Here is a 22,351-nt window from a genome sequence, read left to right as displayed (position 1 = left end):
GTACCCCATCATATCCAAACAACTTGAGATAAACACACTGTCCACACTGAGTGACTACTACTCATGGCCAATGGACTGCACTACATGGAATTACCCATATGACTTGAGCCATCTGTCATAAGCTTGGTCTAAAATGCCCACTTGAATTCATATTGACTTTGTGTATCACCTGATTTCAGCCTGTTCTTTGGTAAAAATATAATTTAGTTGTATTATGTTGTAGTCATAATGACAGAATATGCCATGGTGTTTGAAGTGAATATACTTTTGATAGTCTACTTAAACATCTAAAATGTTAGTCATGGTTATGACTGGTTATGACATCTGTAAGTCATGTTTTAACAGCATTAGGCAATACATTCATAGAGTAGGATGTTTGCTGGTTCGCATAGGTCTTACAAGTGGTTGAGATCATAGCAACACAAGACGGAGAAATAACTGTGAACAACATGTTTATTTCAATTAATGGATCCATAATTTCCAAACAAAAATAGAGAGAAAAAAAACATACTCTTATAGAAATATTCTGTGAACTAATTCATCAACAGACAGTCCTGCTCTCCAAGGTCCCAATGGCTTTCAAATCCCAATAATTGTTGCTGATACCACAGTGCCACGTTAAAAAACAGACTGGTCGTCCAACAATCAGTGTTGCCTTACAGCCGTCATCAATTGATGGTAACTCAAACACATAATAATATCTATGCTACATCACAGTAGATGACCATTGTAACTTTAATGGAGGTTTGGAGGTTAGTGATACAATGTCCTAGTATGCTGCTTGAATGACAATTGAATTGAGGTGGTCTCTACCCTACATGACAATGACATGTGGAGGACATATTGCCTGTCATAACAGGTAACTTCAGATTATGGCACAGTCATAAAATAAATGCTCAGTGACAAAATCTTGTTCTAAGGCAAGTACAACTAGAGTTTTCAAATGAGTATTGATCCAGGCTCCATAACAATTTACACTTTTCACAAAAACATCAAATATGATTGTGACATGAAACTAACTGGCATTAACTGGCATGTGTTATGTCATTTCTATGACAGCATTATGTAGATGTTATGAAGGGATACTTTTATGATATTCCGCTTTGAAACAGTGGCAGAAGTACACTGACCATTACCAGTTAGTGGCCCTGTACTTTTGACCTCAAAATGGCAGCTGAGGAAGAATCTATCAGTGCTGTGTTTATGATGGGAGTAGGTCGAGTGTGGGTTCTGGATAGTTTCACATTGCAAGTGCCTATTTGTATTTTTTTATTTGCAACTTCCCACACCCTCTGACATCAAATTATAGACAAAACAAAAGGTATTTTTGTCACCACTACCACAAAGACAATCCAAACAATTAAAATCCATGTTCCACTTTGATACAGGCTGTTGATAGGTGTTTTGCCCTGGGTGAGGCGTGATTCTCTGTTTCCTAGTGGCATGTCGGTCCTGTCCTGTCTGTCATGTCTGTCCTGTCTCCCCATCCTGAACCTGAGCTAGTCTCAACATACCCCTTAACACGGATGTCTATGAGTCAATGACATACATATGGACACAATCATGAATTTCTCTCATTATAAACAGTGCTAATACACACACACACACGCACAATAAATCTCTTCTGAAAATTCCAAGGAAATTTGGCATTCATTTTTTAATGGCTTCTGGTTTATTAAAAAATTATTGGTTGATGAAGAACCTTTGGCCTGGCTCTCTCGGTCAAGCATTTCTATCGGCAAAGGCCTTGCTCTAAATCGCCAGACAGTGGAGATTCTTGGACACGTCTCCTTTAGATGCAAGCACAGTGCCAACAATAGAATGACTGCGTCGCCAGTAGCCGCAACCGCTTCGAGTCCAAGACTGACAAAATTGCCTTTAACGGCGTGAGTCCTACAGAGCTGCAGGAGAACGGCGCAAAAACCCTTCTGCCAGCCGGCCCGTCTAGTGCCACCTCACAAACGTGGCGTTGGCGAAGTAGGAGGGGCCATGGCAGCCACCAAGTCTCTCTATTGGCTGTGGTCCCCTGGAGAAGAGGCGTGTGAATGGCTGGATTGGTGAATGGGGGAGGGGTGTGGTGAGATAGTCAGGTGGTCGGTCTGCTTTTTGCTGGAACGGTGGTGGTCTTCCAGGGGATGATGGAGGAGATAAACAGAGGGATTGAGGGATGGTCGATGAAGGCTGGATGAAGAGCTGAATACGCAGCGACTCGTCTTCCTCAGGGCCCGTTCTCGTTGTAGTGGAGGGAGATGGGGCGGTCGCGCTGCACGGGCATGTAGGGCCAGTTGTAGCTGGAGCCGGAGAGGAGCATGTCGCGCAGCAGCGTCTCGATGGGCGTCTTGCCCACCAGGCGCACAAAGAAGAGTTGCTCGATGACGGGCGAGGAGACGATGCGGAGGGAGGGCAGCCGCAGGAGCAGGCGGCCGAAGCGGTTGGGCTGGCTGGGGTACTGGTTCCTCACATACTCCTCCAGGGCACACTGGGACTTCTCCTGGATGCTCTCCACGTGGGCCACATCCGACAGGCCCATGGCATCTGAGAAGGGGAGGAGAAGATTAGGCGTTGATGAGTTTCTGGTTCATTATGGTTTTGATAAGTTGACCTAACACTGAATTGCAATGTGAAATTGTGTCCAGCTACGTACATACATTAGAGCTGAAATGTCAGTATCCTTATGTAAATATGTCATTCAATGTAGTGGAATACAATTCCATTTGCCTTCAGTTGTGGGTCGAGGTTTTGTCCATGCTCTCACACCTCCTCTAGCAGCGGTCCCTGGTGTGAGTCTCACACCTCCCCTAGCAGCGGTCCCTGGTGTGAGTCTCACACCTCCCCTAGCAGCGGTCCCTGGTGTGAGTCTCACACCTCCCCTAGCACCCGTCCCTGGTTTGAGTCTCACACCTCCCCTAGCACCGGTCCCTGGTGTGGGTCTCACACCTCCCCTAGCAGCGGTCCCTGGTGTGAGTCTCACACCTTTCCTAGCACCAGTCCCTGGTGTGAGTCTCACACCTTCCCTAGCACCAGTCCCTGGTGTGAGTCTCACACCTTCCCTAGCACCAGTCCCTGGTGTGAGTCTCACACCTCCCCTAGCACCAGTCCCTGGTGTGAGTCTCAAACCTCCCCTAGCACCAGTCCCTGGTGTGAGTCTCACACCTTCCCTAGCACCAGTCCCTGGTGTGAGTCTCACACCTCCCCTAGCACCAGTCCCTGGTGTCTCACACCACACAGAGAGTGTGTTGACTGTGTGTGATACTTTCACACCCTTCGAGCTCGGTGGTTATGGGGTCAGAGGTGGGTGAACTCAAAACAAAGTCCCATTTAGTGTACTGCACGGTGCTGTGCTGTACTGCACGGTACCGTACTGCACATTCAGTACTACTGTGCCCGTGTTTCTGTCCCCAGTATGAACCTTGTTTAAAGGCTGCATCGAACAGTGAGGGTAATTTTCTCCCAAGTGCTTTACTCTAGTGTGCAGCAGAAGCACTGGGACAGGATCTTTTACCCACCACCCAGCACGCTAGTCCCTTTGTCACAGTACCCTTTAATCGGCCCCCTGCGCAATCTTGGTCCTGCTGAGCTTCAGTTCCGCATAACAAAAGATTAATATGCCTCATTTTTCTCACATAGGGCCCCCCCAGGGGGAGTATAACTGCAAATTCTGACACATTTCCCACTTTGAGGGCAGGTGTGTAGTTTTTTAGCTATCTGCCATTTTAGGGTCTGTGTGAGGAATCAGTGGCTGAGAAAGCAAGGGCTGTCTGTGTGACTGAACCCTCGCATGCAACTCCGACACCACCGCAGGCATCCTTTACAGGCACCACTTCCCTTTGTCTGGCTCCCTGAGCACACACAGCCACACTCTGGAGATGAAGATGGTGGCAGTGGTAAGATGGCCGCTCTTTGATTCGGGGTGATGGAACTGGGATATAGGGTGGAATGTCTGTGGGCGGAGGTGAGAAGGGGTATTGAGAGTTTGTCTGTCCTTGTTAGCTCATGCAGGCAGGTCTCAATGGGGGGGCCTGGTCAACGACTGGTCTGTCTATCTCATTGTGTGTACGTGCATGTGTGTTGGCTGGAGTTGTGGGACGGATCACATGGATGCTCATGGCTACAGGGGTTATGTAGGTCAGGGCCTGGGCTGTGGCGAATCCCTCTTGTCGCTGCAACCCACCATGAATAATTCAAGCACAGTGGTGGGGGCAGGGGTGAGAGGGCTGGGGTTTGGAGAGGAGGAAAGGGGAGGGGCTGCCTGACTGGTTTCAATAATAGATGGAAGCGTGAAGGAGAGGAGGGTGATGAAATAAATGAGGAGAGCGAAGGGGTTCTTCAGCCATCCAAATGGAAGACTGCGGGCATAGTTATTCTGACAAGCTGTGTGATGGAGACAAGGAAAAGGGCGATCAACAGGAAACAAAAAGCAAGACATCAGAGTTGGGTTCTCTCACACTCATACCCCCTGGGTCATAAACAATGAATCCTAAACACATCTCAATCCCAGATCTGACAGCAGTCTGGGTGGCGTAGAATAACCATAACTTTCTACTGTGCCTCATACAGTGGCAAAAGTGGTGTATCAAAGCAATAAGCAAACTATTGTTTTTATATTGCTATTTCACCAATATCTACGCTTCTTTATCTCATAAGTAGTCTATCCAGGATAATATTTGTATGGTATCCATACATTATTGATACATTGTTTACAAAGGCATTGTTAACCACTTGGTTGTTAACCACATGCTGTATTGCAGACTCTATACGTCTACTAACTTATCTGGAGTGACCACTATTAGCTATATGTGTAGTTCGGCACAAAATACGACACAAACTATCCTACAGATAGACATAAACAAAAACATATAGAAACCACTAAAGTCAACGCCACTCACCGGAAGTGAAGAGCACGATGGATTTGAGGCAGGAGTACTCAGCCGTGTCCACCTGCAGAACCTTCAGTTTCTCTACCTGCTCCTGGAACACCCGGATGTGGTCCATGAACGCCACCACGCGCTCCGCAGACATGGGCGATGCGTGCAGGCCAGCCGCCGCCAGCAGGGGCGCCACGTGCAGCGGCATGGAGCACTGGGCCGCGTTCAGCACAAACAGCTCACTCCATGACATGCGTAGGAGCGCCACCTAGGGCACGGGAGGAATGATGGTAGAATTGGTTAGTTCAGAGTAGACAGAGGGTGGTTCTGGGAAACAGGGATAACAGTGTTTATCTTCCTTATGCAGATGATTGAGTATGGCAAGTGTTAGTGATATGCTCCAACTTAAAGGCTGCTGAACCCACAATTGAACCTTTACATGACGTACCAAATGCAGACAGACATATTTGTTCAGGGCAATATCTGTGTGCATCTACAGCTCATCCATAAGGGACTACCCAAATAAAGTGACCACACCACATCTCTATAATCATTCATAATTTCTATTTTCTAGTCAGGCATAACAAAAGATTATAGTCAGGCATAGTTTCTAGTCAGGAATCAGGGTGGTCCTCCTCACCTGGTCCATGAGTTGAAGATCAGGGAAGAAGGGGATGTTCTTGGCCCACTCCACAGCGCTGAAGAGCAGCCGTGCGGCCAGCTCGCAGATGTTCTCGATGCCCATCAAATTGTTTCCCTGCATGCACTGGGACCCGTAGCGGGATGTGGGGTAGGGCTCGGCGCGCAGCAGCAGAGAGATGAATCCTGATAGGTAGGGCTGCCCATTGTAAGGGTCGCTGCCATTGGTCAGGTACTGACCCGGGCTAGACTGGGAGTTGGACATGCGGCCTCTCTGGACAGCTGAGGGAGAGAGAGAAAGAAAGAAAGAAAGGGTTAAGAGAATAAGGAGATATGGCAGTTGAATTTTATGAGCAAAATACATTTGCCCTCTTTTGACATTTCATAAGCGAATACACAAGTGCTAGAAGCTAATTGTTTGGCGTGGTGCAGGTACAGTAGGAGCTAACTTGGTTAGACTACTGCACCTTTCGTTCATTCATGTGGCTGCACCCTATGAGATTTTATTTCAATCCAGGCTGGCACAGTTACAGTAACATTTAGGACCTGAAGCTTCTCTGTCATCACGTCGTCATTACTGCATCCAGCACTAACCGGCTTGATTTAGTAGGCTGCAATTACCACCGTGTCATAAAGCACCATCTAGAGGCACTCAGACGAGTCTGCTCTTTCTCAATGGGAATATATAGGGCCAAATCACACTGGGGCTAGCAGCTAAAAGACATGTCATGGCGGGTGCCTGGGGAGAGGAGGAAGGAGGGTGGAGGTTGGAGGTGGGGGGCGCAAAGTGTGGAGAAACGGGGGGTAATTTCTGCGGCTCTAAATGTGTCGGCACTCTGTCTCCTGACCGGCAGACACCGGTGCCGTGCATCAGTGAGTAATGGCAACCAGCAGCCAGTAAAGACACTACGGTTCTTCACACCTCTGTCCCCCCCCCTCCCCCCATCGCCAAATGGCTCAGCCGAAGAGGAAGAGGGCACGCAGAGGCTAAGCACACATCCCCACCCCCGCCGAACTATGATGTGGCGGCTCAAAGCCCATTTGGAAAACACCTGTTCAGTCATCCCCGCTGTCTGACTAATAACTCCATCTACAGTTACAGAACGAGGGAAGGGAAGGGGAAAGAGGTGATGAGGAAAGGCAGAGGTAGTGACAGAATGAGTGATAGAAAAGGTTAACAGAGAGAGGAGCAAGAGAAAAGAATGTAGGAGAGAGGGGCGAGAGAGAGAGAGAAAGAAAGAGAGAGAGAAGGAGGGCTAGGGTTTGGAAAATACTTTGAAACTCAGCATCACCTGTCCTTCGACACAATAGCTGTGAAAATTGAATACACTAGTGTATCAAAGAGGACAGGTCAAATCACTCAAGAACACAGTAAGTCAATAGAGTCGTCCATAGAATTTCAAGACTGTTGACTGATTAGAAAAACGTTTGAGTTTGTGACCAAAAAATATTGGTCTCCCTTGAGCTCAAGCAACTTCTGTCCCAGGGAAAGAATGTTGTCTCATTTTGCAAACAACAACATAGCGTACAGAGACAGCATTGAACAATGGGCCGTACCATGTCACTCACACACAAACTCCTGGTCGTACTCAAACCTGAACTTTTTTCTAGAGCACTGTTGTCCTTCATTAGAGGTTAGTATGTTATAACTATCTGAATTTAAAAAAAGATGTATCAATACATCATAATGATTAATGCCATAATCCACCAGACACCAAATCCACCACTTCCACTTGTCTTCTGAAAGGCCTCTTTGAGGAGGTTGTGTGTGAATGCATGAGTCGAAATGATGCATCAAAAGCATCTCTATGTGAATGAGCAAGGGAAATGAATGAGACCGGGAGAGAAGGGCATAGACAGGGTAAGAGGGAGAGGGAGAAAGACAGTGAGTGGCTGAGAGAGAGAGAGAGAGAGAGAGAGAGAGAGAGAGAGAGAGAAAGACAGTGAGTGGCTGAGAGAGAGAGAGAGAGAGAGAGAGAGAGAGAGAGAAAGACAGTGAGTGGCTGAGAGAGAGAGAGAGAGAGAGAGAGAGAAAGACAGTGAGTGGCTGAGAGAGAGAGAGAGAGAGAGAGAGAGAGAGAGAGAGAGAGAGAGAGAGAGAGAGAGAAAGACAGTGAGTGGCTGAGAGAGAGAGAGAGAGAGAGAGAGAGAGAAAGTGAGTGGCTGAGAGAGAGAGAGAGAGAGAGAAAGACAGTGAGTGGATGAGAGAGAGAGAGAGAGAGAGAGAGAGAGAGAGAGAGAGAGAGAGAGAGAAAGACAGTGAGTGGCTGAGAGAGAGAGAGAGAGAGAGAGAGAGAAAGACAGTGAGTGGCTGAGAGAGAGAGAGAGAGAGAGAGAGAGAAAGACAGTGAGTGGCTGAGAGAGAGAGAGAGAGAGAGAGAAAGACAGTGAGTGGCTGAGAGAGAGAGAGAGAGAGAGAGAGAGAGAAAGACAGTGAGTGGCTGAGAGAGAGAGAGAAAGACAGTGAGTGGCTGAGAGAGAGAGAGAGAGAGAGAGAGAGAGAGAGAGAGAGAGAGAGAGAGAGAGAGAGAGAGAATGTAGGGACAGATAAATAAGGCAGAGGGGAGAAAAGGGCACGAAACAGGTATCATGGGCGATTTCAGCTGTGACTTTTGAAAAACACCACCACAGCGAGTCACAGAGAGTGTGTGGCGGTGGAGTTAAGTACGCCTCATCTTACCACGGCTGTCCTTATTTGGCCTTTAGTCACTGCTAGAAGTACAAGACAGTTGAGCAGACTATTGTAGATAAATACAATTAAGGACTATCTGCTACTGTAAAAGGTCATAGTCAGGGGCTATGTACTAGAAGCATGACAGATTTGGCACAGCCTCATTGTCAACTGAGATTAGTGGTATAATGGTTTTCATGTAGTTCCTTAAAAGTCTGCTAACAAAAAAACACAACATACTGTAACATTCAAAACACAGATACACACAACAATAGTTTTTTTGTTTGATTTACAGTAAAGCAGTGTGTATTGTGTAAGCCCGCTCAGAGAGGAGTGTCTGATGAGTGTGTGACATTCATGTGTTATTCCTGTGCTTCTCACAGATTCCTTTAGTTTGGGTTAAACTCTGAACTCTGGGTTCACTGCTCTCACTCTGCACGCAAGGGTAACAGTGAAGAACCAACCCCCGGGCAAAACGTCAAACCATTTACCCGTAGTCAAATACAAATACACAGAGGAAAGTGGGGCAAGGCTGTGAGAAAGATGTGGAGAGAAAGAGAGGAAGAAAGGGTGAGAAGAAAGGAGAGAAAAAAAGAGGTTGAGAAAGAAGATGAAGGTGAGTGTAAGAGGAGAGAATTGAGAAATGGTTCCCAAACTGTGGGGCGCACCCCCGAGGGATCGGAAAGGGAGGACGTGGGGTCCCCCCAACAAAAATAAATAAATTATGGAACTCAGTCCGGCTTTAAACATACTCTTGAAAGTTGTAATAGTAGAATGCACAAGGTGCAATTTGGAAATTGGGTAGTGCATCATCAGTTCCTCTTGACATGTTAGTCATTGCAGACCTTAGAGACCTATACATATCACATGAATACACATTAGACATGACAAAATGTGTAGAATTGCAGGATTTTTATTTATTTTACCTTTATTTAACTAGGCAAGTCAGTTAAGAACAAATTCTTATTTTCAATGACAGCGGGTTAACTGCCTGTTCAGGGGCAGAACAACATATTTGTACCATGTCAGCTCAGGGGTTTGAACTTGCAAACTTCCGGTTACTAGTCCAACAATATAACCACTAGGCTACCCTGCCGCCCCCGAAATAAGCTTTCAACATACAAAATTATCTCCACCAACAAGAGGGCTGTGAACAGTTTGTGTCATGAACAGTGCTTGTGCCCATAGAAATAGACGTGTGCGCGTGGGGGGGGGGGGGGCACGGGATATTCCTCAATGCTGGAAAGGGGGGCCATAGTAAAAAAGTTTGGGAACCCTTGAAAGAGACAATGGGATCGAGGAAGAGGGAGGGAAACAGAGTGAAGTATGACATTGTATGGAAAGGGAGAGGCAACGGGTAAAGAGACAGGGAAAAAGAGAGATTCAGACAGACTGGGATGGAGAGAGCTCCCGGTGAGGACGCTCAAAAGCATTAGCTGCAAACGTAGCCCCTTTAATATCCACCCAGTCACGTTGGCGCTGCTTTGACGAAGCAGATGTGAATTCATAACAGAAATGCACCCTGCACGAAGGACTGGTCTGGTTTTCTATCTATTCGATCACACAAAAAAGCTATGTTATACAAGCGACTCAATCATTTTCAGTTAAAACTCAATGGCTGTTTATCAAGGAAATTGGTGTAGAGTCACCTGGACTCAGAAACAATACTTCAAAATGTAACAATGGACATTGGATAATGCTAGACAATGTAAAAGCTAGCCTTTCATATCGTAACAATAGGCTAACCTGGCTATTGTACAGACAAGAGAGAAAATTAGAGACTCAACAAAGAAATATGACAATATGACAAGCAATGTATTGTGAACTGGAGTCTATTCACCTTGAGGTGTCAAAGGAAGCCCATCTCTGCAGAGTGAGCTCTATTCCTCCACACACATCCCCCTCCTCTAAAATATTCAATGCTAGCCGTGGGGATATCAGAATGGGAAACGACTAGTGCCTCAGCTCAATGGTCTCTTCGTGGCCTATCACTTCAATGGAGGCTGCTTTCTGGCAGTGAATAATGGCAAGGCCTCTGTCAATATGGAAGCCATGGTGCTGGAACCTCACAGACAGCTTGGACTGGGGGGAATGAATTAGCCTATTAGCTTTACGTAAAGAGACCCATTCTAACATGTCAATAAACTATGACAGTATTGTAATAGGGAAATGTTTTGGCGGACCAGAGTTTAGGGGGCAAACTAGTTTCGGTTTTTGATTGCCTGCTCATACAAACTGGACAATGTGTATGGGTTAGTCAATAATGGCAGTCAGTTAGCGAGCCGTGGTACTTACTCAATAGAGTCAACCTCACATTTGGACCTTGAACATGTCCATTATTAATGTTTAGTTTCTGGTTCCCGTTGACCTACAGTATATCTGTCTCTGTGTTTGGTTGGTGTGAACCAAGGTTCACCAACTGTAGCAATCCTATGTATGAGTAACTGAATATCAATATACAGGACTTTCCCTGTGTTATTTACCATTGTGGGACACACACTAGGAGTCACAATTGAGATAATCTGTCTTTGAATGTTCTGTCTATGAACAGTCGTAACTATGTACGTACTATGAACAATCTAAAGCAGGGGTCTCCAGCAGGTCGATAGCGAGTTACAAGTAGCTCGCAGCCCACCTTTGAGTAAATCGCCGAACAATTCTGAAAGTACATGCAATTTTCACGTGTTCCACGGCAAACTGTCATAAACATATCTCAGAAGTATCAGACACCACAAGCTCCCAGCTACTATTTATTGACATTATCACACCCCTAGTTAGTCACTATTGGCTTAAAAAGCCAAACCTAACACTATCTGCCAATTAATGTCCAGCAATATTGCTCCTGTCTGTCTGTGTGGTGCGTGCGTTTGTCACTCCGTGTGTAGCCAGCTGATGTGATAACTGTCTTGTGGGTTGACAGAAATACTTTCCCCCAATCAAATCAAACATTATTTGCCACATGCGCAAAAATACAACAAGTGTAGACTTTACCGTGTAATGCTTACTTACAAGCCCTTAACCAACAGTGCAATTCAAGAAGAAGAATATATTTACCAAGAAGGCTAAAATAAAAAGTAATAATAAAAAGTAACACAATAAGAATAACAATAACGAGGCTATATACAGGGGCACCGGTACCGAGTCAGTGTGCAGGCTAGTTGAGGTAATCTGTACATGTAGGTGGGGGAGAAGTGACTATGCATAGGTAACAGACAAACAGCGAGTAGCAGCAGTGTACAAGGGGGAGGGAGATGTCAATGTAAATTGTCCGGTGGCGATTTTAATGACTTGTTCAGTAGTCTAATGGCTCGGGGGTAGAAGCTGTTAAGGAGCCTTTTGGTCCTAGACTTGGCGCTCCGGTATCGCTTGCCGTGCGTTAGCAGAGAAAACAGTCTATAACTTGGGTGACTGGAGTCTGACAATTTTATGGGCTTTTCTCTGACACCGCCTATTATATAGGTCCTGGATGGCAGGAAGCTTGGCCCGACTGATGTACTGGGCTGTTCGCACTACCCTCTGTAGTGCCATACGGTCAGATGCCGAGCAGTTGCCATAACAGGAGGTGATGCAACCGGTCAGGATGCTCTCGATGGTGCAGCTGTAGAATTTGGGGGCCCATGCCAAATCTTTTCAATCTCCTGAGGGGGGATAAAGGTTTTGTCGTGCCCTCTTTACGACTGTCTTGGTATGTTTGGACCATGATAGTTCGTTGGTGATGTGGACACCAAGGAACTTGAAACTCTCGGCCTACTCCACTACAGCCCCGTCAAAGTTAATGGGGGCCTGTTCGACCCGCCTTTTCCTGTAGTCCACAATCAGCTACTTTGTCTTGCTCACATTGAGGGAGAGGTTGTTGTCCTGGCACCACACTGCCAGTTCTCTGACCTCCTCCCTATAGGCCGTCTCATCATTGTCTGTGATCAGGCCTACCACTGTTGTGTCGTCAGCAAACTTAATGATAGTGTTGGAGTTGTGTTTGGCCAAGCAGTCGTGGGTGAAAAGGGAATACAGGAGGGAACTAAGTACACACCCCTGAGGGGCCCCGGTGTTAAGGATCAGCGTGCCAGACGTGTTGTTACCTACTCTTACCACTTGGGGAGGCCCGTCAGGAAGTCCAGGATCCAGTTGCCGAGGGAGATGTTTAGTCCTAGAGTCCTTAGCTTAGTGATGAGCTTCGTGGGCACTATGGTGTTGAATGCTGAGCTGTAGTTGATGAACAGCATTCTCACACAGGTGTTCCTTTTGTCCAGGTGAGAAAGGGCAGTGTGGAGTGCGATTGAGATTGCGTCATCTGTGGATCTGTTGGGGTGGTATGCGAATTAGAGTGGGTCTAGGGTGTCCGGGAGGATGCTGTTGATGTGAGCCATGACCAGCCTTTCAAAGCACTTCATGGCTACCAACGTGAGTGCCTCGGGGCAGTAATCATTTAGGCAGGTTATCTTCGCTTCCTTGGGCACAGGGACTATGGTGGTCTGCTTGAAACATGTAGGTATTACAGACTTGGTCAGGGAGAGGTTGAAAATGTCATTGAAGACACTTGTTAGTTAGTCCGCGCATGCTTTGAGTTCAGGTCCTGGTAATCCGTCTGTTTAAAGGTTTTGTTTAAAGGTTTTGTTCACATTGGCTACCGGCAGAGTTATTCACATTCATCCAGAACAGCTGGTGCTCTCGTGCATGCTTCAGTGTTGCTTGCCTCAAAGCGAGCATAAAAGGCATTTAGCTCATCTGGTAGGCTCGCGTCACTGGGCAACTTGCGTCTGAGTTTCCTTTTGTAGTCCGTAATAGTTTTCCAGCCCTGCTACATCCGACGAGCATCAGAGCCGGTGTAGTAGGATTCAATCTTAATCCTGTATTGACGCTTTGCTTGTTTGATGGTTTGTCTAAGGGCATAGCGGGATTTCTTATAAGTGTCCGGATTAGTCTCCCACTCCATCTCTAGCCTTTAGCTCGATACAGATGTTGCTTGTAATCCATGGCTTCTGGTTGGGCAACAGTTGAAGTCGGAAGTTTACATACACTTAGGTTGGAGTCATTAAAACTCCATTAAAACTTTTTCAACCACTCCACACATTTCTTGTTAACAAACTATAGTTTTGGCAAGTCGGTTAGGACATCTACTTTGTGTCCCAACAATTGTTTACAGACAGATTAATTCACTTACAATTCACAGTATCACAATTCCATTGGGTCAGAATTTTACATACACTAAGTTGACTGTGCCTTTAAACAGCTTGGAAAATTCAAGAAGATTATGTCATGGCTTTAGAAGCTTCTGATTTTTTGAGTCAATTGGAAGTGTACCTGTGGATGTATTTCAAGGCCTACCTTCCCACCTTCAAAGTGCCTCTTTGCTTGACATCATGGGAAAATCAAAAGAAATCAGCCAAAACCTCAATTTCCAAACGCCTGAAGGTATCACGTTCATCTGTATAAACAATAGTACGCAAGTATAAACACCCTGGGACCACGCAGCCGTCATACCGCCCAGGAAGGAGACGCATTCTGTCTCCTAGAGATGGACGTACTTTGGTGCGAAAAGTGCAAATCAATCCCAGAACAACAGCAAAGGACCTTGTAAAGATGCTGGAGGAAACTGGTATAAAAGTATCTATATCCACAGTAAAACGAGTCCTATATCGACATAACCTGAAAGGCCACCCAGCAAGAAAGAAGCCACTGCTCCAAAACCGCCATAAAAAAGCCAGAATATGTTTTACAAATGCACATGGGGACAAAGATGGTACTTTTTGGAGAAATGTCCTCAGTTCTGATGAAACAAAAATAGAACTGTTTGGCCATAACGACCGTTATTTTTTAGGAAAAACGGGTGGTCTAGGATTTTTTTCCCCCCTGGTTGCACCTGACATGCTGGTAAAAATTTAGTTAAAATTATTTAAGTTTGCCTGCATTAAAGTCCCCGGCCACTAGGAGCGCCGCTTCTGGGTGAGCATTTTCTTATGGCCTTATAGAGTAGGTTGAGAGCGGTCTTCATGCCAGCTTCGCTTTGAGGTGGTAAATAGATGGCTACAAAAAAATACAGATGAGAACTTTATTGGTAGATAGTGTGGTCAACAGCTTATCATAAGGTACTTTACCTCAGGCGAGCAATACCTCGAGACTTTTTTAATATTAGACATCGCACACCAGCTGTTATTGACAAAAAGACACACTCCCACCCCTCGTCTTACCAGAGGTAGCGTCTCTGTTGTGCCGGTGCATGGAAAATCCTGCCAGCTCTATATTGTCCGTTTTACTTCGCTCAGCCTGCGTCCCTTTTTCCGGCGTCTTTTCTTCACGCAAAAGGCGCGGGTCTGGACCTGTTCCAGTGAAATCAGGATATCCTTCTCGTCGGACTCGTTAAAGTAAAATGTTTCTTTCAGTCCGCACTGAGTAATCGATTTTCTGATGTCCAGAAGATATTTTCGGTCATAAGAGACAGTAGCAGCAACATTATGTTCACAATAAGTAAAAACATAAGTTACACAAAACGCCCAAAAAAGTACAAAATTGCACAATTGGTTTTGAGAATATAAAACGTCAGCCATGTTCTTCGGCGCCACCTTCATACAATCCTTCTCAATTAAATGTTAACTGCAAAGTAGGCATACCTGGCAGAAGTATATCATTTGTATCTATTATTTGATAACTTTGCCAATAAATGAGCATTTGCAGTACAGAACCATCACTGGACCAGCACATTCGACGGCACCAGCACATTCGACGGCACAATCCTCACTTGCTAGATGGGCAATTAAAGGGACAGATGCACAACTAAAGGGGAATTACACAAAAAAAGGAATTAGGTAGCTTTATTCCAAACTTTTAAAAATGGGTATTCTGATTTGATTTAAGCTTTCACATGAAATCAGAACATCCAATTTTGTTGTTTCTCTATGAATAATTGCAATTTTGAGAGTGAAAAAACTGAAAAAATAAAATCAGTCGGGAAAATATAAAATAGAATTTGGAAGGAAAATTCTATAGGACCCCCCTTGTTTATTAACCATTATTTTACCAGGTATATTGACAGAAAACATAGCTAGAAAAAAATGAGTAGCTCACGACACGTTTCATTTTTTAAAAGTAGCTCCCGTGCTAGAAAAGGTTGGAGACTTCTGATCTAGAGTGTGTACTCTAATGGATAGTGTGCCTGCCCATGCCAATATCTGGGTGCATGTCACCATGTGAGTTCGTATCTGTGACCATGTCACTATGTGTGGTAGCTGGTAGGGAATGTATTGTATGCATGAGAAGGCTGTTAGTTGTGAATGTCAAATTGCCTATGTGTCAAGTATACAGTGTGTTCTTCGAACGTGTGAATTTGACAAACATCACAGTCTATATTGGTATTTTTTGGTCTCACTTAGGTCAGAGGAGCACATATGGAACATTCGGACAGCAGAACAGGATATGCACTTCACTCCCAACTAGCCCAAGGAACTGTCAGCCAGTTGCACAGGTTCACTGTCACTCTCTTCCTCACTCCCTCCTCATCCCTTAAACCAGTGTTCTACTCTAAGCAGGAATGTCATTGAAAAACATGGAGTAGAGATGCCAGAGGTGCCAAACAGGTAGAGCAGCAAAGAGGTAAATATGACCTTTTACATGACTATTTAGCATAAATCAACCTTTAACACAAGATATTAGATATGTATGAGGGCTGAAATAGAGTGACCTCTCAGTCAAGTTACATACTAAGGGTCACCCTAAAGATCAGCTGGACTGTCCAAATAACGCTCCAGAATTAGCCACGTACAACACCAGCGAATGTGAAACTTGTCTTAAATAATGCAGATGTGTGTGTGGTATATTTTGGAGCCAGTTACTGCATGGATTGGATCAATTACTCACTCACTTTTTGTACCTTACTAAAAAGTTGCCATGTTTAACAGAATTTCGCCACTAGGGAGTGGTGCATTTTTGGAGAGGGAGGGGAGATGTGGGGCACCGACTTGGTCAACAAGAAAGGCCCACGTAACCACAAACATAACCTGTCAGGTTTGTTTTTATATGCTTTGTTGCTGATATTCTGCTCTATTTGTTTATTTTCACTGGTAGAGGCCTCCTACACCATCAATACATTACTTTTAACAATGTTACCAACAGTAGAAGGGTGTGGGTAAAATCACTGGGGAAGCCAAAAAAAAGCCATATTACAACCTATGTGTTGTGACAATTGCGTTGTTTGCTCTATATCCAATAATCTGTCCAGTGAAGTCCCCAATCATTGTGCATGTAACAAACAGTTACATGACCTACAGTATGGTCAAGCAAGTTAATGTTTCTGACATTCTTGGACTACTAAACAACTATTGATTTAGAACCCTGGAGAGTTATCGCAAGTCGCAAAGAAAACAGGAGCTACTTCCACTATTCCAGCACCATTTCAACTTCAACATTTCTACATCATCAATCACCTATGCTTAGTCTAATACAGTGACAACTAAAAGATACCAAATATGATGTGGCTGTCCATGGTTCCAATTCTGTGTGTGTGTGTGCACATGTGTGCAAGTAGAAAAAACATGTTGATTCAGCCTACTTGTAGAGAAAGGCCAATGCCATCCTCCTCTCTTTCAAGTTGACAAAACAGTCTATCACTCTGTCATACAGTACATGCTTTTTTGTATTGTTGTCCTGGGCTACCTGACAAAACTGCACATTTTAGAGTGGCCTTTTATTGTCCCCTGCACAAGGTGCACCTGTGTCATGCTGTTTAATCAGCTTCTTGATATGTCAAACCTGTCAGGTGGATGGATTATCTTGGCAAAGGAGGATTTGCTCATTAACAGGGATGTAAACAAATTTGTGGCATTTTGTTTGAGAAATAAGCTTTTTGTGCGTGTGGAACATTTCTGGGATCTTTTATTTCAGCTCATGAAACATGGGACCAACACTTTATATTTATGTTCAGTATATCTTTTTTCTTGGTCAATTTTTTTGGGACGTCTGGCTTCCCACTGGTTACCAATCCATGTGTCGAGAATAGCGTGATATTTAGATGATTATTTTGTGCATGGCTTGCATAACACAAGTAGGCAATAACTTGTAGTGCTTTCTTTATATTTGGGAAAATGAAAGAAGATATTTCTGATGACTTTTAAAGACGTGACAGTCCTCTGCTTTAACCCTAGAGCAAACACTCGTTTTTGAATAACTATTACAAAGTTAATTATTGATAGTTTCAACAATCAATTTGAGATGATTTCAAATCCATATTTTGGGCAGGAATGTACATTTGTGTATTTCCAAAATGTTCCAAAATTCACAGGGATTATAACTCAGAAAGCCCAATAGCCTTCTCTCATCAGCCGACCCAGGTGCATTATGTAGAAGAAACATGACTTCTGTATGACCTCTGAGGAAGACGAAAAGAAGCTTTGGGGGTGTAGTCTTACTGCTTTCTCGCTGCTACCAGTAAGTTTTTTATATATGTGATTGCAATGCTGAATTTAAATGTGCGCAATTGGTGCTTCTAGTATTAATTTTCCCTCTGAACATTTCAGGGCAAATGGTTAGCAGGACATTATCTTAGGCCCTATTGGAGTTAGAAACATATATGTAGACTATTTCACACCAAATAATGCCTCTAATATTTTGGTTATTATAATCTGACTAAAAAGTGAATTTGTTTTTCTTTTGGTGTTTGAAAATTATTGGTAGGTCTAAAGAAAACAATTAAGTATGTTGTATTTACTACCTGACACAGGTTGCCGTTTAAAAGCATTGTTAACACTTGGTTGTAGTACAACATGTAGTATAACATTTCAATTATAATGATTGATTGAATGTCAATTAGAAAAGGCCTGCATTCACCACGTCGTCATCTTCAATTTAAAATCAACACTTTTAATATTTTAAAGAAGTGCAATATTTTAAAATTGTCCTCAAATGCACTGACACTTACGAAGACACGTCTCTAGGCCTATAATCCACGATGAGGATGAGTCTGTTTTGCGTGTGATTGACCTGTACCAATTTAATCAACACTTGAAAGAATTTAGATTTTTTTAAATCGTGTTTATGCTGAATAATAATCTAGACCATATAATAGTAACATAGCAAAACAGTAGCTAATATATAATGTAGCCAAATAATGGTCTGATAACATATTGAGTGTGTTTATGTAGATGAAAGGTCAACAGACTGCGGTGCGTCAGGATACTTCCTCGGGTTCATTCAATCAGAAAGGGCCATGGCCGGCAATTTACCCTGCAGTGCTTTACATGAACTATGTACAGCGTACACACTAGCACACTAACGAGTATTTCCACCTAAAATGCATTGTATATTTCTTTATGACAGAGGCTACTGTATTCAAGACCTCGTTTGTAATAGGCCTGCCTGCTAGATACACTCACACACTGGAAGTTAAACACAGCGTGCTTCATGCACAGAGCGCGCGTCTTCTGTTGACTACAGTTTGTGTCACTATTTGCACTGTTTATGGTCATATCATAGGAACCTTTTGGAGTGTCCACAACAGCTTGCGTGAAAAGGTTTATCAATAATTATAGTATATAATTTGCGATAAAATCTATTCCAATAAGCTAACAAGGTTGACTCCAGAGTAGGCTACACTGCACAGCGATGCATGTATTTATGTTTATAGAAATGTATTGTTGGTGGATAACGCATAAAACACAGAGTACAACGACGTCCAGCATGGAGACACGCATGTGCAAAGCTTTTGTGAGGATTTCGAGTGTCTGGTTCGCGTGTTATAATTTACACAGCTCGTCTGATTGAACATGACGCAGCAAGGTCCTAGCTGACTGATTAAAAGTGAAACGCAGTGCTTTGCGAACACGTCGCCACTGTTCATCTTTCGCACTAATTGACAAGTTCTTAAACATGCACAATACAATACATGTAGCGGGCCCTCTTGTAAACGAATAGGGTGTCGGGGAGCAAACACCAGAATTAATGGGGAGACAAAGGGAGCCCTTTTCCGAGGGGAGAAAAATAATTGCATACCATGGATTGAATAGGAAATACAAGGGTAGACGATCTGAAACAACAAGCATTGCGTTACAGCAGACTACAGATGCCTTTTAGGAGAACTATGACTGATAGAAGCAGGAAATATATAAGACACGGATATCTATCGTTAAAGCGCTAACGTTATATGGTTTCAACTTTACGCACCGATATTCGTGACACCAAACGTCCGCCAAAACCAATTTGAACATTTTATTAGTTTACATTACATTTACATAAAGGCTACAGTCTTCAACGAATCTAAAATCCTGTCTTACCTTCTCTTCTCATACCGACTTTGAGGCACTTCTTCAGTCGGCAGTACTGGCACTGGTTTCGATGATGTTGGTCGATGGGACAGTCCCGGTTCCCCCGACATGTGTAACTGAGGTTCCGTCGCACCGAACGCTTGAAGAAGCTTTTACAGCCCTCGCAGGTGAATTGGCCGTAATGCTTGCCACTGGACTTATCCCCGCACACCATGCAGTCCACGTTGGGGATCTTGTCCCCGGAAAGTGCATCGTTCCCCGGGGTGGAACCAGAGGGGGTTCCCGGTGTCCCGCCAGGCTCCTGACTGCAAATCTGTAGCTGGGACCCGGGATCCGCCGAAATGTTCTCTTGCCACTGGTTTACTACCATTGCCATGCTATCCTAAAACACTTTGGTTAAACAACAGATACAAGTCCAACTCCGTAGCGCGGGGAGGAGATAAGAATCCGTTCTGACGTCTTGGGAAAACAAGGCAGGGCGAAAAGGCGCTTCCCACTTCCTCCAAAAAGTATTTAATATATTCTCAAATAGATGTTCTTAATTCGTTAATCAAATGTCCCTGTCGTAAACGTATCGTCTGTAAACTTCTATCAAAGTTTACGAAGACAGCACGGTATCAACATGACTATTTCGTAAGAATGGAGCCTACTGCCAGTGTTCTCCTCTCGGGAGAAATCCATAAACACGCTCTCTCAAAAACTTCGTGTTTTTGAAAAGTCGACCAACAGCATGTACAGAATGGAGAAGTGGTCGTTAAAGTGTCATGTTCATGAATATCGACTGCCTCGAATCTTATTCTGCTTAATAATCGAACTGAACTAAATCAACATCTTCTCTCAATCACAAAATAACAATACTGACCATAGTTCTACGTAATTATGTGATCGAAGTTGTCTTGTGAACACATACGGACGTGCAATACCAAAATAAAAGTTGCTTTCGTTCCTCTAATGTTGTGCGCCACGATGAGGACTGAATAGAAATGACGACAAACCATGGATGGAGTGCTCTGTGGTAGATGCAGTATATTTACAAGCAGATATCTTTGCCAATCATGTACTTCACCCGTCGGCAGCCTGTCCCATCTCTGAGAATCATAGTTAGAATTTGGTGAAAGTGACACTAAACAGACGAGCTTGTAGCCCCCCCACCCCCACCATATAAGGCCAAAACTACCATATAAGGCATGACCCCTCCTCTCGTTGAGAACGGTTTTACGTATGAACGGGCAGATTCAATTGGCAAGAGGAGAATAAAGAAGTAAGGCACTCTCCGATTGGGCAGCCGCGGATTAGCTATACAGTATGTTCTGGTTGATAGAGTGGCTGTGTTATTCCTGTATAGCAGAGTGTAGCTGTATACACAAATCAATGTAGACATTATATTTTTTTATATAATAACACAAAACTGTTAGGCCTCACTCAAAGGGAAAAATGTCTTTATCAAAGTAATAGGCTTATGTCAAATACGTCCACAAACATCAGTCTTTATAAACTTTTCCACTCTACTTTAGCTTTTATTTTCATTGTTTATTTGATGTCTATTGAACTCAATCATCCCCACCTTAATTTACTTTTCTAAAAACGTTTTAATTACTTGTATATCCTACTGATAACGCAATGCACTCTTTCTGAATGTGTAATGTTACGCACACGTTCTGAACGCTATACAGTTTTCACAGTAAGATTATCGATTGTGCCAAACCAAGGTGACAAACTTCTCACCAAGAGACACATATGGAGTGTTCATTTTGTCAGTTTGTTGTGCAGTCAAACTTGCCATCTGGATATCAATGCACAAAAGGCCATAGCAGTAATGAACGATGGCTACAGTGTTTATCTCTAATGGGGTTTTCAAGTTGAAAACAGTAGGGACCTAATTATTTTTCCAGACAGGTCCTGATCTGTCATAGTAATAAGACCATTGTAGATGACAGCAGCAGAATCCCATGTGAAGACTAAAAGTAAACTCAACCAAAATAGTACATGTTTTCAACCCTTCACTCTGCGGAATTTGATAACCTAGGCCTGGGCCTCGGGATATTAATAGTAGTATATGTAACAGCCATTTGTTAGTGACTTGAACATAGTCAATATCGAAGGTAAGCTATATGCCTAACTCAAATACAAATTCATATTTTCTAACTCCGGTCTGAAATGTCAGAAGTTGATAACAGCATTTAAGCCTAACAACTTTGACAACGTCAACAATGTATGTTTTATCGCAAGAGATCTGTGAGTAGATTTTTTTCCCCCAGACGTGTCAAAGCATGCAGAGGGAAAGACTCCCTACATGTCCCCAACCGGTGTGCGCCAAAAGTTAACTTTCATAAGGTCAATAAATTGTGGCAAATGGAAATGCCATTAACCCGCTATAACTATTCTGACGTGAACTCATTTAACCTGTGCAATTTAGAAAGCATATTCTATTTAGCCGTCATGCTGTTTGAACAGTTTTACCAGAACAGACCGAACAGCGTGTGTCGTGAAGGCTTTGGCGCTTTCAGAAATGCAAAGCTCCACACATTTTGCTTTTATGATTTTTACTTTTTCAATAATGAGGATAACTAATCTTTAAAATATCTTAATTACAATGTCATTAGCCAACCTATTGCCGGTGCAGGTTGGTTTGAAAACCATGCGTAAAACCAAATATTCAGTAGGCCTAAAGTATAAACTGAATACAGACTGGGTTATTCACAGAAATAAGCTGTGCGAACGGAAAAACTTTATTAACGTTGAAGTGATTTCCCCAAAGGAAAAAAAGCGCGAAGAGGACAGGACCCCACTTAGCTTTTAGCCAGGTTGAGTGCAGTGCTTCAAGTGCCCCGGGCGAAAAAGTTGGCCTCGCGCTCGGCATAATTGTTGTCACATGTAACCTTACCTGTCTTCCAATTAGCCCCTTGACTCGCTATTAGAGCATTCCA

The 22,351-nt window shown here is 43.9% G+C and overlaps 1 protein-coding gene across 1 annotated transcript; it reads right to left on the bottom strand.

Annotated features, from left to right (window-relative positions):
- Positions 1-435: 435 nt before the first annotated feature.
- On the bottom strand, positions 436-20,512 carry nr2f5 (nuclear receptor subfamily 2, group F, member 5). Its single transcript, XM_020498106.2, has 4 exons — positions 19,434-20,512; positions 5,506-5,786; positions 4,887-5,133; positions 436-2,535 (listed from the first exon to the last, which is right to left on the bottom strand). The coding sequence occupies exons 1-4, from the start codon at positions 19,798-19,800 to the stop codon at positions 2,219-2,221; spliced, it is 1,212 nt and encodes a 403-aa protein (XP_020353695.1). The 5' UTR covers positions 19,801-20,512; the 3' UTR covers positions 436-2,218.
- Between the last annotated feature and the right edge of the window lie 1,839 nt (positions 20,513-22,351).

The sequence above is a fragment of the Oncorhynchus kisutch genome, linkage group LG13, assembly GCF_002021735.2.
Source record: "Oncorhynchus kisutch isolate 150728-3 linkage group LG13, Okis_V2, whole genome shotgun sequence".
NCBI lineage: Eukaryota > Metazoa > Chordata > Actinopteri > Salmoniformes > Salmonidae > Oncorhynchus > Oncorhynchus kisutch.
Note: the sequence above shows the minus strand (reverse complement) of the source record. Positions and strands in the feature narration are given on the sequence as shown.